Source organism: Sus scrofa, chromosome 15 (genome assembly GCF_054392235.1).
Source record: "Sus scrofa isolate SSC_HxYL_T2T_F1_AM1 chromosome 15, Sscrofa_HxYL_maternal_Yorkshire_Landrace_v2.0, whole genome shotgun sequence".
NCBI lineage: Eukaryota > Metazoa > Chordata > Mammalia > Artiodactyla > Suidae > Sus > Sus scrofa.
Window position 1 is genome coordinate 93,762,862 of NC_139397.1, and position 15,290 is coordinate 93,778,151.

The window sequence follows — 15,290 nt, forward strand, 5'->3', positions numbered from 1 at the left end:
GCTCTGTGCGCCCCGCCTGCCGGCCCGCGCGGCTTGGGCTCTGGCTCCAGCGCTGTGGGACTGCGGCGCGCGCGAGGCTGCTCTGCTTTCCCGGCTCCCAGCGCTGGCCGTCAGCATGGATGCTCGCCGCGTGCGGGTGAGGCTGGGCGAGTGAAGCGCGGGTGGGGCGCGGTGGGTGCTGGGTGCGGGCAGACCCCCTCCAACTTCGCCTGCGGAATACCCTTATCAACTGGTGACAGTCCTGGGTGGCTCCCTCTTAGGCACCCAGATTTTGTGCACTTGGGAGGTAATTCGGGTACACTTAGCAGTCCATAGATTTGAGAGGTTTGCGGGATGTTTGCCAGGATAGGGGAGCCCAAGGCCACGTGCGCCTGAGGTGCACGTGGGCTGGCCGCTCCCCCATTGTGTCCGGTGGCCGGAGCCCTGCCCGCAGGGCACGGAGGAGAGCGCCACCCTGCAGCCTCCTGGCCCTTTCCCGCGCCCACCCCCTGGCGGGTGGGTTCTCACCGCGGCCCCACCTGCATGCACTGGGGACCTTTGGGCTCACTTCCCGACCGCTTTTGCCCAGGTCACAACAGCAGGCTTCTAACCGCTGATGGTTGTTGGGTTTGGGGTTTAAGGATCATGCAAACAGCTCTCTTTAGATTGGGTTGCGCACACTTGAGGGGCATTTCCAGCCCTAGTTGGTGATTTAGTGCAATGAGAGGACCTGGTCGTCTATACAGTTGGCTGACCATTTGCTCTTTTCCCACTCCCTTCCGCACCCCACCCCCCAATGTTGCAGCTGCAGGACGTTGCCCTGAATGGGACGTTACTTTTTGCTCTAACGGAAACCGGAACGGAGGGTCAGCCCCTGGAGAGGTTAGAGGGTGGGGGTTGGGTGAAAAGGAAGAGAGTGACAAGCTTAAAATAAGTATCAGGGGTAAGGGACCCACAGGGGGAGGAGGGGGCGTGTTGGGGGCGTGGTTTCAGAGAGTTCCTCCCCGAGGGACCTGGGCGTTGGCTTGTCTGGCTGATGAAAGCCAGAGTATAGCTGGATTTGGAATCTGAGGTGCCTGGGTTCAAGTTTGGGCCATCGCGGGACTTAAATAATCTGTTTCACCGCTCGGAGTCTCAGTTTCCCCATTTGTTACGTGGGAATAATGATAACACCTTTGCTGCAAGGATTCAACATAATGTGAAAGCATGCTTAGTGCCTGGCATAAAAAACACCTACCAAGTGGTATTAGTTACTACCTGCCAGAAATGCCCATTTCATCCGTGACCATTTGCCTTGCTTCTTTCTATGTCTTTTCCTCCAAACATACATTTGCCTGATAACTAACTCTTGGCATGTGCTGACTTGTTAAAGTGTCCAAGTATTTCTCTGAGCGCTTCCAATAGAATTGCCTCCCTTGAGGCTGTCTTGGGCATCTGGCTTGCTGGCAAGTAGATTGATGAGTAAATGGTGATAATTCCTGCAGTAGTGCATGGAGCTCTGCTGTCTTAGGAGGTCGCAGACCCCTTGCAGCCCTGTGATCTTGGGCAATCTAGTTCACCTTCCTGGAGACTTAATTTCCTTGTCTGGAAAATGGGGAAGCTTCCAAGATCACCTGTTAGCACATTTTCCTGCCTTCCTAAAAGGATGAAAGACAAACTTTGTAAGATGATTAAATGGAGTCTATTTAGGAGTACTGGGTGGTTGGGCACCATCAAAATGAAAATTTTATTTTGCAAGGGACTAAAAAATACATATGTGGGGTGTGGAAGGATGGCCAAGAATGTTCTGTTTACCTGACACCTACACCTTGGCATTATTTTGTGGGACCCATAACAGAGCTTTCCTTCTCAAAGTTTTCAGCGTAAGGAATTACTTCTGTTATTCTGTGGCCATATTTCAGAAAGTAAAAATAATAGAAACTAATACAGTGTTTATGAAGTCTTGGAGTTCCCTTGTGGTGCAGCTGGTTGGGGGTCTGCTGTTGTCACTGCAGCATCTTTGGTCACTGCTGTGGCTCGGGTTCAATTCTTGGCTTGGGAGCTTCCATATAACGCAGACTCAAAAGGAAAAGGGAAAATCTAAATATTAAGAAAAGGTAGACACTGCCAGCTTTTTTTATATGAGGTAGATGCCAATTGCATAGTCTGATGAGCAGTGCCAAGGCTGTTCAGTGTTTATGAATGAAGTCTTTTCACATCTACAGGCCATTTGTGCCTTAATGAAAAGTCTTCTGAAAACTCAGACTTGTGCAGCAAGGGCATTGCAGAGAGAGTTGAATGTATGACCAGCCTAATAGAGTGCTGAAGTGGAATCAGAAATTCTACCTGGGTTTAGAGGGTTGTTTGACCTTTCCCTCGGCTCCTTGTACGTTTGTTCACTGGATTGATGTATTTGATTTGTAAGGCCTGTGCTGAAATCACTATACCCCTCCTGATTGGCACAAGGCCTGTTTGAAAGCCTGCCATCTTGAAGTAGAGGTGCTGCCCAGTTTTTATAGTTTGGGAAATTAGCATCACAGTACAGAGCCCAAAGCTTACATAGAAAGACTTCATTAGCTTGATTTTGGCCGAAGGAGAGAAATCACTCTACCATTTTGTACTTTGAAGCACCGTCTAATTTTTTTTTTTAAAAAGGGGCAGATTTGAGGAGTTTAGCTTTTAACTCCTTGGGAGCTTAGTATAATGCTAAGAGCTTGGGAGCTCTTAAGGTGGGTAAAAGGGTAGCTCTACAGGTATTTGAATAAATTGATCAATGTAATTATAATGTTCCTTCAAAGGGATCTCTAGCATTTTGCCTAGTTTTGACGTGTGTGTGTGTGTGTGTAGCAGTTGCAAACCTCTGTTTTCTGTATAGGGTATAAGAAATGGATATGTCTCCTCTGTGCTATTTGAACCTACTCAAGAGTGAATCTTTGGTTAGATACTGCAGTAAGCATCCCACTTAATAGTATTGCCATTTCCATTTGCAGCAGAAGGATGGCAGAGTAAAGAAGAACTTCAAGAAATTCAGATATGTGAAGTTGATTTCCATGGAAACCTCGTCATCTTCTGATGACAGTTGTGACAGCTTTGCTTCTGATAATTTTGCAAACACAGTAAGTGCTGCCTGAGAATAAACAGAATGGAGTCTGCAGTGCTCAAAATGCCCCAAATGCTTTGTGCGTGATTAAAACTGCTTGCTTTTTGCCTACATTTCTATACAGCCGTTATGAAAATACAGTATGCACTGTAATTTCATTTCACTTTTTGCTGTGGTTCTAGGTAGTAATTGTTGGAGGTAGATTAGCTACTTATTCTATCCTTTTGAAATGTCGCCTAACCTAACATGCCTGATGATTTGCCATAACAACTCAGAAATCATTTGTAAACCTCTGAACCATTTTTCTTTGTAACAAAAGCTATTCTCTTGTAGTGCACTTGTAAATGTGATTTGCTCTCTGCACGGTTTATGGAAAATTGGTTCTTGAAAAAGGAAAAAAATGCACAACCACATTTATTTATTTATTTTACAGAAACCTAAATTCAGGTCAGATATCAGTGAAGAACTGGCAAATGTTTTTTATGAGGACTCTGATAATGAATCTTTCTGCGGCTTTTCAGAAAGTGAGGTGCAAGATGTGTTAGACCATTGTGGATTTTTACAGAAACCAAGGCCAGATGTCACTAACGAACTGGCCAGTATTTTTCATGCCGACTCTGATGATGAATCGTTTTGCGGTTTCTCAGAGAGTGAGATACAGGATGGAATGGTGAGTTTGAGAATTTCACCAATATCAAGAAATAAGGTATATTTGGAGGCATGACCTAGTTGCTTAAAAAATTTTTTTTGCCCTTATGATTTTCTTTTCAGTCATGCCAGAAGATTTTGTTGATCTTTTAAAAAGTTTTAAAGAGTATTTTCTGCATGTCTTAAAGCAGTTTTTTACTCATTTAGGTCTACTTCCAAAGCTTGACTATTTTGGGGAGTTCCTGTTGTGGCACAGCAGAAGCAAATCTGACTAGTTACCGTGAGGTTGCGGGTTTGATCCCTGGCCTCGCTCAGTGGGTTGAGGATCCAGCATTGCCATAAGCTGTGGTGTAGGTCGCAGACATGGCTCAGATCTGGCATTGCTGAGGCTGTGGTATAGGCCAGCAGCTGTAGCTCTAATTCAACCCCTAGCCTGGGAACCTCCATATGCTGTGGGTGCGGCCCTAATAACAGCAAAAAAAAAAAAAAAAAAAAAAAAAAAGGACCATTTTTGTAGGCTCTGAAAACCTTGGAAACTTTGTAAAATTGGCCAGGAGTTCCCATCGTGGCTCATTGGTAATGAATCTGACCAGTATCCATGAGGATGAAGGTTTGATCCCTGGCCTCCCTCAGTGGATTAAGGATCCAGTATTGCCATGAGCTGTGGTGTAGTTTGCAGACGCGGCTCAGATCCTGCATTGCTGTGGTTGTGGCATATGCCAGCAGCTATAGCTCCGATTCAACCCCTAGCCTGGGAACCTCCATATGCTGTGGGTGTGGCCCTAAAAAGACAAAAAAAAAAAGGCCAGCCTGCAGATTTCTGTTGCCTCAGATATTCAGCCCAGTTAGAGGAAGCATATATGTCCTCAAGATGAGCCACATTCACATTTAAGTTTAAGTGCCCAGCCCAGGGCCTGACATAGAGTAGGCGTCTATGTTGGGGCTCATAGTGGGTCTGTGCCTGCATCGGGAAAGCCTGTCTGATAATTCGCATGCAGGAGCTTGAGTGTAGGCAGTGACAGTTAGGGCCCTGCCTGCTTCCACTTTTGCTCCTTGGCTGGCTTTTCCTGTGCTTGCTATCTCACCTTTATCCTCTGCTGTGGCTGATGCACCTGGGTCCCACTCTGCCTGAGCACGCTGTTTCCTTCTGCACATGTTTTCCTCTTAGCAAGACTTTCTCAAAGGAAACAAGTGTGTTGATTTGTCATCAGGTGCATGCTCTTGAGCTCCTTGTGGTTGGACAGGGGCCCCCTGCCTGGGGCCACACTTGAATGGCACTGACAAGAGTGAAAATGCCTGGCCTGGGGGTGCTTTAATCACTGTGTAACTTCACAGTCATGTAGTATTTCCTCTAAGAGGTGATTGTTGGTCTCAAATCAGTGCATTTTGCACTTATTGGCAGGGGCTGGTCTGCAAACCTGGATGTGACCCAAACTTTTCTGGGCAGCGTTTCAGCTCTTTGTACATATTGTTTGTTGCAATTGATAAAATGCCAATTGATGAAAAGGCTAAAAACTCATAAAAGTTATTTTGTCATTTTATATTCTCTCAATCCATGCACACTAAAAGTACGTGAAGAATACTAAAGGTAGTGTGGATTTGGGAATGTTAAAAAAAACGGGTCTTCCCCAGGGAACTATATCCAGTCTCCTGGGATAGACCATGATGGAAAATTACATTTAAAAAAGAATGATATAGGAGTTCCCATTGTGGCTCAGTGGAAACAAATCTGACTAGCATCCATGAGGATTCAGATTCAATCCCTGGCCTCACTCAGTGGGTTAAGGATCTGGCATTGCCGTGAGCTGTGGTGTAGGTCGCAGACACGGCTCAAATCCTGCATTGCTGTGGCTGTGGGTAGGCTGGCAGCTACAGCTCTGATTTGACCCCTAGCCTGGGAACCTCCATATGCTGCGGGTGTGGCCCTAAACAGTGAAGAAAAAAAAAAAAAGAATGATATATGTGTATGACTGAGTCACTTTGCTGGACAGCAGAAATTGATACAACATTGTAAATCAGCTGTGCTTTAATTAAAACAAAGAAAAAGATGTCTTCCATTTCTGAGACTTTATAGGTGGTATTTTTTCTTCGTTTATTTTGTTCTGTTTTCAACCATCACCAAAGTCAATTTCAGGATATTTTCATCACTTCCAAAAGAAACCCTTGTACCCATCAACAGTCACTTTGCATCCTTTCTCAACACCCTCAGTTCCTGGCAACTGCCAATCAATCTATTTCCTCTCACAGATTGGCCTCTTCTAGGCATTTCGTATAAATAGAACCATATAATATGCAGTCTTTTCTGACTGACTTCTTTCACTTAACACATTTTCAAGGTTCTTCCATGTGCCGGTACTTCATACCTTTTATTGCTGAATCATATTCCGTTATGTGAATATACCATGTTTATCCATTCATCAGTTGATGGATGTTTGGGTTGTTGGCACCTTTTGGCGATTGCAGATGATGCAGCTGTGAGCACGCATGTATATCCTTCTGTGTGGCCGTATACGCTGGAGAGTATATCACTAGCAGTAGAATTGCTGAGTCAGGTAGTATGTATGTTTAACCTTTGGAGCAGCTTGGTAGGCTGTTTTCCAAAGCGGCTGAACCATTTTACACTCCTACCTGAGTGTATGTGGGTTCCAGCTTCTCCACACCGTTACCATCCTTGTGGATTTGGCTCTCCCAGCAGGTGTGAAGGGATACTTGTGATTCTGATTTTTGCATTTCCCCAGAGGCTCATTGCTCTGAAATTTAAAAAATTTTAGCTTTATGAAAGGTAGATGCGAGAGGGAGGTGGTCAAATTCATAGAGACAGGAAGTAGAATGTGGTTGCCAGGGGTTGAGGGAGAGGCAGACTGGGGAGTAGCTGATGAATTCACAAGGATGGCGTGTCAGTTTGTGAAGCTGAAAAAGTTCTGGAGGTGGATGGTGGTGATGGTCGCAAAACAGCGTGAATGTATTTAATGCCACTGCACTGTCATTTAAACCTGGTTAAAATGGTAAATTTTATGTTAGGTATATTTTACGACAATTAAAAAAATAGATGAGCACATCGAGACATCTTTAATACAGTCTGATATTGCCGTAAGCATTGAAATCATGTTTGTGAGAAAACACACATTTGACCCTATGGGAATTCTTTGAAAATACATAAAGATCTATTTTTAAAGAAATGAAAAAGGGAACCAGGATTTTCACATTTAAAAAAAACAAGGCTCAAAACCACTGGCCTAGGGACTGTGAAGGTGGCTTATGACAGTGTGTCCCAGGCAGGTTCCCCGAGTTAAACGACACCCGGGTTCTTGTCATTACTTGTAATGCCTGATTTTGTGACCCAGAGCTGTCAAGTAAACTTGACAATTAAAGTGTTCAGTGGACATGTATTTGCTGCAAGTGTCTTTTGCTCCAAAGGCATTTTGTAGTTGTACTGGTACAGCCTGTGTGACAATCCGCAGGTCATTAATGCCTCGCTTGCTCTGATTGACCAGAGGCTGCAGGCAGACCGTGCCGGCTGTCGGACCCGCAGTCAGTGCAGACGTTCCGGACCCCTCCGAGTGGCCATGAAGTTTCCCACTCGAAACTCCAGGCGAGCAGCCCCCAAGAGAGCAGCGCCCCCTGAACCCTCAGAGAACTCTGTGACCGATTCCAATACTGATTCAGAAGATGAAAATGGCATGAATTTCTTGGAGAAAAGGGCTTTAAATATAAAGCAAAACAAAGCAATGGTACGTATCTGACCACACATGTGTTAAAAGTAACCCTTCCTACCTTTTCTCTAAGCCACTTATTTCTTCTGTTTGTGTTAAGAATTATTTTCCATGTAGCTCTGGAGTTTTTATAATGTATGCTTTATTTTATTTTAATTTTTGTCTTTTGTCTTTTTAGGGCCACACCCACAGCATATGGAGGTTCCCAGGCCAGGGGTCAAATTGGAGCTGTGCTGCTGGCCTACACCACAGCCACAGCAACGCCAGATCCGAGCCGCATCTGCGGCCTACACCACAGCTCACGGCAACGCCGGATCCTTAACCCACTGAGCAAGGTCAGGGATCGAACCCGCGACCTCATGGTTCCTAGTCGGACTCGTTAACCACTGCGCCACAACGGGAACTCCTAGTGTATGCTTTAAAATGAGTTCCTGGAGTTCCCATCGTGGCACAGCAGAAACAGATCCGACTAGGAACCATGAGGTTGTGGATTCGATCCCTGGCCTCGCTCAGTGGGTGAAGGATCCGGTGTCGGCTGTGGCTGTGGTGTAGGCTGGCAGCTATAGCTCCAATTTGACCTCTAGCCTGGGAACCTTCCATATGCTGCAGGTGCGGCCTTTAAAAAAAAAAAGTGTTTATTTCCCTGAACTAAATTTTCTTTTTTAACTTATAAAGTCTTGGAAAATGTATAGGGAGGATCAGAAGCTCTTCGAGACATGCTACTGTGATTTCCAGGATTTGCTTGTTTTCAGTAGTTACTCTAAACCAATAAAATTGTGTTTAATTTCCTCTCTTTTTAGCTTGCAAAACTCATGTCAGAATTAGAAAGCTTTCCTGGCTCCTTCCCTGGAAGACGTTCCCTGCCAGGCCCCAGTTCAGTAAGTACAAATCCTTTTTTGTCCATTTGTTTATTTGTTTTTTTTTAAATTTTATGACCATACCTGCAGCATATAGAGGTTCCCAGGCCAGAGGTTGAATTAGAGCTGCAGATGCCAACCTACGCCACAGTCACAGCAACGCCAGATCCAAGCCACATCTGCAACCTACACCACAGCTCATGGCAGCACTGGCTCCTTAACCCACTGAGCGAGGCCAGGGATTGAACCTGTGTCCTCATTCATGGATATTAATCAGGGTCTTAACCCACTGAGCCATAACAGGAACTCCCTTCTTTTTTATATAGTAGTGTTTTGGGCAGGTCTGAGGTAGACGTGTTATGATATTTTAAAGCCCAGGTTTCTTTGGTGTGGTTTTGTGGAGGTGATGGAGGAAACCTTTGGACAGCTCTCTGGGGCCTCTTCCTTGCACCCCAGGCCAGATGTGCCTCGCCTCCCCGGTGTCCCATACTGAGGTCCTGTGGGGCTCAAACCCCTTCTGATTGCCTATTTCTCCCCCTCCCACCTAAGTAAAGTGAGCCCCTCGGGTGGAAGGAATAAAGATCAAAAATGGTTTTTTTTCCTGTATCCCTAGCATGAGCACATTCCTTCTACAGGGTAATTGATGTTTTTAAAATCTGAGAATGAGAAAAGAGAAAAAAATTTTTAACCAAGTTACAGCCTAATACATGTGATGATATTCTGAGGAGTGAAGCTGGTGCCTCTCAGGGGAATGAATGCAGTGAGTCTTTTGTGCTACAAAAGATCCTTCCTTTCCCACCCCTCCCTGAGCAGCGCTGCAACAAGGAAAACCACACTATGTCTCAGGGCTCAAGAGGTGGCATAGAAAGGGCTGTTTTGGAAAATGAGAGTCTTTCTTACATCTTTATTCATTATGTAAAAGAATACATAGATCATTCCTCAGTTGGAGAGAAACCGGGCTTGGTGTTAAAATTCTGGGCTCATTTCCCATGCCGTAGAGAAAGGACGAAGAACATTAGAAAGCGGAGCGCTCCTTTTCCTTAAAAGAAAACCTGCTTCGGGAGAGAGTGCCAGTTCTCATTCTCATTCTGTGTTTTGTTCAGCGTCCAAAGACACCCCGAAGGCGCACGTTCCCAGGTGTTGCCTGCCGCAGGAACCCCGAGCGGAAGGCGCGTCCTCTCACCAGGTCAAGGTCCCGGGTCCTTGGGTCGCTTGGCGCCCTGCCCACTGAGGAGGAGGAAGAGGAGGAGGAGGAGGATAAGTACATGTTGGTGAGAAAGAGGAAGCCCACGGACGGCTACCTGAACGTGAGTTCTCTGCGTTTGGGCTGGCTCTTCCATTTGTCCCCTTTGTGGGCCCAGGATCACAGGCACAACACCAGTGATCCAGAGTAAACATCCTTCTCACGCTGCTCTGAGTTGTTAAGGTCATCAGCTTACTTTGATCATTTTTGGTAGCAGGTGAATCAAAGTTTTCTTCAGCCTTTTTTTTTTTTTTTTTCTTAATTTTTTAATTACCGTATAATTGATGTCCAGTCTTTAGTTTTTCTTTCTGTTTTTCTTTTTTTCTTTTTTTCTTTTTTTGGTCTTTTACGGCTGCACTCATGGCACATGGAAGTTCTCAGGCTAGGGGATGAATCAGAGCTGCAGCTGCCGGCCACAGCCGCAGTCACAGCAACACCAGATCCAAGCCAGGTCTGCGACCTACAGCGCAGCTCATGGCAACACCAGATCATTACCCCTGAGCCACAGCGGGAACTGCAGCTTTTCTTTAATGCAGGTGTCATTGCTGAGATGCTGTCCTGTAATCCTTAGTAGAATTATGACTAGCCCCTTCTCTTTAAGCTCTCAGAACCTCTTCCAGGTTGGATTCTCTGTGAAGCGAAAACAAAGCAAATGTCTGAGCCTCCAAGCTGGGGAGAGCCAGGAAGGACACTGTTCCATGATTCTCGTTATGCAGGAAGATGACATGCCTCGAAGTCGTCGCCCTGGATCCATGACCCTCCCCCATATAATCCGCCCGGTGGAAGAAATCACAGAGGAGGAGTTGGAGAACATCTGTAGCAACTCTCGAGAGAAGATCTACAACCGTTCGTTGGTAAGAGCCTCTGAATCATGGCTGAAAATGTCACACATCTCTTAGAGACATTTTGGTATTGTCCTGATATTCTTAGTGTATGGAATGTGTACCAGTGTTGTTTGGGGGTTTTTTTGTGTAAGATAAGAAGAGCTTCGAAGAGCATCCTTAGGATTTAGCCTTCTTACTAAAGTTTGCAGTAGTAAGTCTTCAGTAGCGTTAAATCTTCTCTCCTAATGTAGAAATTGATTCACTCAACATATCTATTGATGTGTGCCTACATAGATAGGTGCTGGGATATGGCGGTGCACTAAAGATAAAAAGGATTTGGGTAGGGTTTCTTTTGCAAGATAATTTTTTTTTTTTTTTTCTTTTTGATTTTTAGGGTCGAACCCTCCCCATATGGCAGTTCCCAGGCTAGGAGTTGAATGGGATGGGAGCTGTAGCCACCAGCCTACACCACAGCCATAGCCATGTGGGATCCGAGCCATGTCTGTGACCTACACCACAGCTCACGGCAACAGCAACACTGGATCCCCGACCCACTGAACAAGGCCAGGGATCGAACCCCCATCCTCATGGATACCAGTCGGGTTCGTTTCTGCTGCACCACAACAGGAACTCCCATAATAAGATCTTTACTTAATGTAGTTGTGGGATAAAGTGAGATACTACCTCTTCCAATTGAATGAAATCACCATACTTGAGATATTTTTCATGCCCTGGCGCATACATGTGTATGTAGATGTGAAATAGGATTCAAAGAGAAAATATCAGACTTACTTTTCATTGTTTGCAGGGATCAACTTGTCACCAGTGCCGCCAGAAAACTATTGATACCAAGACAAACTGCAGAAACCCAGAGTGCTGGGGGGTTCGAGGCCAGTTCTGCGGACCCTGCCTGCGAAACCGTTATGGTGAAGAAGTCAGGGATGCTCTGTTAGACCCAGTAAGTGCCTTGAAGGGGTGGTACTGGGGGTTCGAACATCAGTTGTGAGATGATAGGGCCAGAAAGAGACTGAGATCTTAGTTCTGTGGGGCGTTCATTTGGGGGAAGACAGCTGCATTCTGGGTTGGTGCTGGCTAGATGCGAGCCCTTCTGGAGCCCTTGGGACCCAGCCATGTAGAGGGAGTCAGTTCTCCATTTACCCCTGCTAGTTACTGTGTAACTTTCTCTTCAGGGTTTCCTGAGGGAGACATGATACCTGATACTAATGGATGTTAATAACCATCTTATGGGTTTTTTTGTTTTTGTTTTTTGGCCACACTTGGAGTTTGCGGAAGTTCCTGGGCCAAAGTTTCCATGCTGAGTCCTTCGCCACTAGGCCACCAGGGAGCTCCTGTTATGATTTTTTTAATATATATATATATATAATTTTATTATTTTTTTATTTTATTTTTTGCCTTTTGCTATTTCTTGGGCTGCTCCCACGGCATATGGAAGTTGCCAGGCTAGGGGTCGAATTGGAGCTGTAGTCGCCGGCCTACACCACAGCCACAGCAACGCAGGATCCAAGCCGTGTCTGTGACCTACATCACAGCTCACGGCAACGCCGGATCGTTAACTGACTGAGCAAGGGCAGGGATCGAACCCGCAACCTCATGTTTCCTAGTCGGATTCATTAACCACTACGCCATGACGGGAACTCCTGATTTTTTTTAATTTAAAAAAAAAAAAAAAGATTTAAATGCAATTGATGTTAAGGGCGAGGGTGAAGTTTGATTTCATGGTGCCTTTTCACGCTTCTCCTGCAGAATTGGCACTGCCCACCGTGTCGTAGGATTTGCAACTGCAGCTTCTGTCGGCAGCGAGACGGGCGGTGTGCGACTGGGGTACTCGTGTACTTAGCCAAGTACCATGGCTTTGGTAATGTGCACGCTTACTTGAAAAGGTAGGGCTGGTTTTTCTGTCCTCCACATCCAAATCTTACATTTGTTTCTATACCTTAATAAAAAGGTGGCAGAAGTCAGATAGTGGTCATGGGTAGGGCAGGAGAGCACAGGTGTTGCCTGGAAAGGGGCACACGGGGATCCTGGGAATGTTGGGAACATTTTATATTGTCATCTGGTTGGTGGTGACCCTCATGGGCACCGTGTGTAAAACTTCAAGCTGTATACTTAAGATGTGTGCCTTGAACCATGTATTCGTTACCACTCAAAAAAAGGTTTTTAAAAGAGTGAAGTAGGCTCTCAGAACAGAATTCTTTTTAAAAAAAAGCTTTTTTTTTAATTGAAGTATAGTTGATTTATGATGTTTTGTTAGTTTCAGGTGCATAGCAATTGATTCATATATATATTCTCTTTCATTCTTTCCATTATGGTTGATTGCAAAATACTGAGTATAGTCCTTGGCACTATACAGTAGGACTTTGTTCATCTGTTTTATATATTGGTAGTTTTTAAAAAAAATTTAATTTTATTTATTTTTTCCACTGTACAGCGTGGAGACCAAGTTATACTTACATGTATACATTTTTTTCCCTCCCTTTGTTCTGTTGCAATATAAGTATCTAGACATAGTTCTCAATATATTGGTAGTTTTTATTGACTAATTCCAAACTCGTAATTTATTCCCCGCTTCCCCTTTGGTAACCATAACTTTGTTTTCTATGTCTGATTCTGGTTTGTAAATGAGTTCATTTGTATCATATCTGAGATTCCATATATAAGGGATATTGCGACACTGGTCTTTCTCTGTGTGACTTACTTCACTGAGTATGATAATCTCTAGGTCCATCCATGTCACTGTAACTGGCATCATTTCATTCTTTTTGTATGGCTGAGCAGTTGTCCGTTGTATGTACATACCACATCTTCTTTATCCATTCTTCTGTTGATGGACGTTTAGGTGGCTTCCGTATCTTTTTATCGTGAATAGTGCTACTGTGAACATTGGAGTGCATGTATCTTTGCCAGTTTTCAGAAGAGAATTCTTAGGCTGAAAACCGTATCCTGACGTGTTCCCTTTTCTCTTTCAGTCTAAAACAGGAGTTTGAAATGCAAGCATAATATTTGGAAGATCCACTACCTGCCTTCCACTTGGCAAATCTTCTTTGTTAAAGTGTTCAATTTTGTCATGTGATTGAAACTCAAGATAAGAATTTGGATGATCAGTCTGTCTTATAGGCAAATCAAGTCAATCTCATTAGACATGCTCACATGTCGGTAACACGGAGGTATAGCGCCTGCCTGCCATACTCTACCCTCCTGCAGCTCCTTCTTTGCTCCCCCCATGCCTCCTCCCCCCTCCCCTGCCAAGCCCCCTCTTATTTCCACTGATTCTCTTCCATCATTTAGTTTCCGTATTCTTTTGAAATGACAATTTTATGAAAGCATGTCTGATTCGACTGGTGTTGAACCCTGGACCCCACCCATAAAACCAAGCACTTAGAAGCACAGTAGCGGTGTTAACTAGCTGGATCTATTGAATTCCAGAGACTAGCCCTCTGACTTTCTTACATGAAAACAATGGGTCTGATTTAGTGTTCATACTAGTTGACTTTTTTTTTTACAGAATCGAGGCACGCATTAGGTTAGCTGTTGGCAAGTGGTGTACGTGACTTGAAGGCCTCTCATGAGAATATTCCACACAGTGTGGTTATCATTCCAGTTGTCCCCCTGTTGAGACTCAGTTGCTGCTGATTTCTCCTACTATGTGCATCTGGCCCACAGGTCAGGACCCAAAGGTTCCTGGGCAGCGCTATGCTTGGAATCATTGTGGAAAAGCCATCCTGGGGATGCGGGACAGTGAGGCTTTGGGACCAGACCAATTTGAATTCATGGGATAAAACTTCAGACAATCAAGTTTCTTTCAGTTCATAGCAGAAGGTATTTCAAATAAATTTTTTTTTTTTTTTGGTCTTCTGTCTTTTTAGGGTCACACCCGAGGCATATGGAGGTTCCCAGACTAGGGGTTGAATTGGAGCTGCAGCCACCAGCCTATACCACAGCCACAGCAACTCGGGATCTCAGCCACATCTGTGACCTACACCACACCTCACGGCAACATTGGATTCCCGACCCAGTGAGCAAGGCCAGGGAATGAGCCCACATCCTCATGGATACTAGTTGGGTTCCTTAATCACTGAGCCACGATGGGAACTCCTCAAATTCTCGATTATGTTGCCTGGAAAATGAATCCCTGGATTCAGCTACAATTCTTTGCAGCTTTTTGCTTTCTTGAAGAAATTATAATCCAGGAACAGGGTTCACGTTCAGGTTTGAAGCACTTTTATAACACTGAGAAGTGCCTTTTTGGAGAAGAGTGACTTTCAACAGTTTGCTAGCTTGACAACCCTGCCAGTTCAGTTTCTGGGCAGATTCCATGTGTCGTCGCTCCCTCCCCCGGTTTTGGCATGAATCAAATGGTTTGGTAGAGGTGGAATCTTAAGTGTGTTTGTGTGTTCATGTTGCTTTGCATGTGCAGCCCGTAGCTATGCCTGATTAGTGTCTGGGGCATAATTGGACCTTGAATCAATAAATGTAAATAGAGCTTTTGATCTGTTATGCTTTTTATACAAAAGTTTTTTATTTTAATAATAAAATGTTTTGTTATAGCTTGTCTGTTTTTTTTTTTTTTTCTTTTAATCTTTGACACTCCATCTTACTGCACCGAATCCTAATTTTTCCCCCCTGTTTGAAAAAAGATCGTGTCTGCCTTTTCTAGTGTCTTCCTTTTGGCTTAAGTTTCTGACTGTCAGGGGCCAGCTCTTTTGAGCAGGGCCTGGCTTGGTGATAGGACTAAGACCTGTGATCAGAATCAGCTAAGATAGCTGCGTTGCCAGATAGAAGTAAATGTGGGCCCGTGAAGTTTTACGATGTTTTCTTTTCCTTGACCATTTGCCAACCCAAGAACCAATAGCGATTTCACAATACCTGGCTTGCTTTTATCAACCGTTCAGCTATTATAGGCCTACTGTGCCTTGAGGCCTGTTCCAG

The 15,290-nt window shown here is 44.7% G+C and overlaps 1 protein-coding gene across 2 annotated transcripts; it reads left to right on the forward strand.

Annotated features, from left to right (window-relative positions):
* The first annotated feature begins 30 nt into the window (after positions 1–30).
* CDCA7 (cell division cycle associated 7) lies at positions 31–14,908 on the forward strand. 2 transcript variants are annotated; one of them, XM_001928628.6, is made up of 10 exons: positions 31–136; positions 2,949–3,074; positions 3,492–3,728; positions 7,201–7,437; positions 8,220–8,297; positions 9,380–9,583; positions 10,236–10,373; positions 11,152–11,301; positions 12,108–12,244; positions 13,331–14,908. In XM_001928628.6, the coding sequence occupies exons 1-10, from the start codon at positions 116–118 to the stop codon at positions 13,359–13,361; spliced, it is 1,359 nt and encodes a 452-aa protein (XP_001928663.1). In that variant the 5' UTR covers positions 31–115; the 3' UTR covers positions 13,362–14,908. The 2 variants fall into 2 exon arrangements, with proteins under 2 accessions (XP_001928663.1, XP_001928667.1); XM_001928632.6 differs by lacking the exon at positions 3,492–3,728.
* The last annotated feature ends 382 nt before the right edge of the window (positions 14,909–15,290 follow it).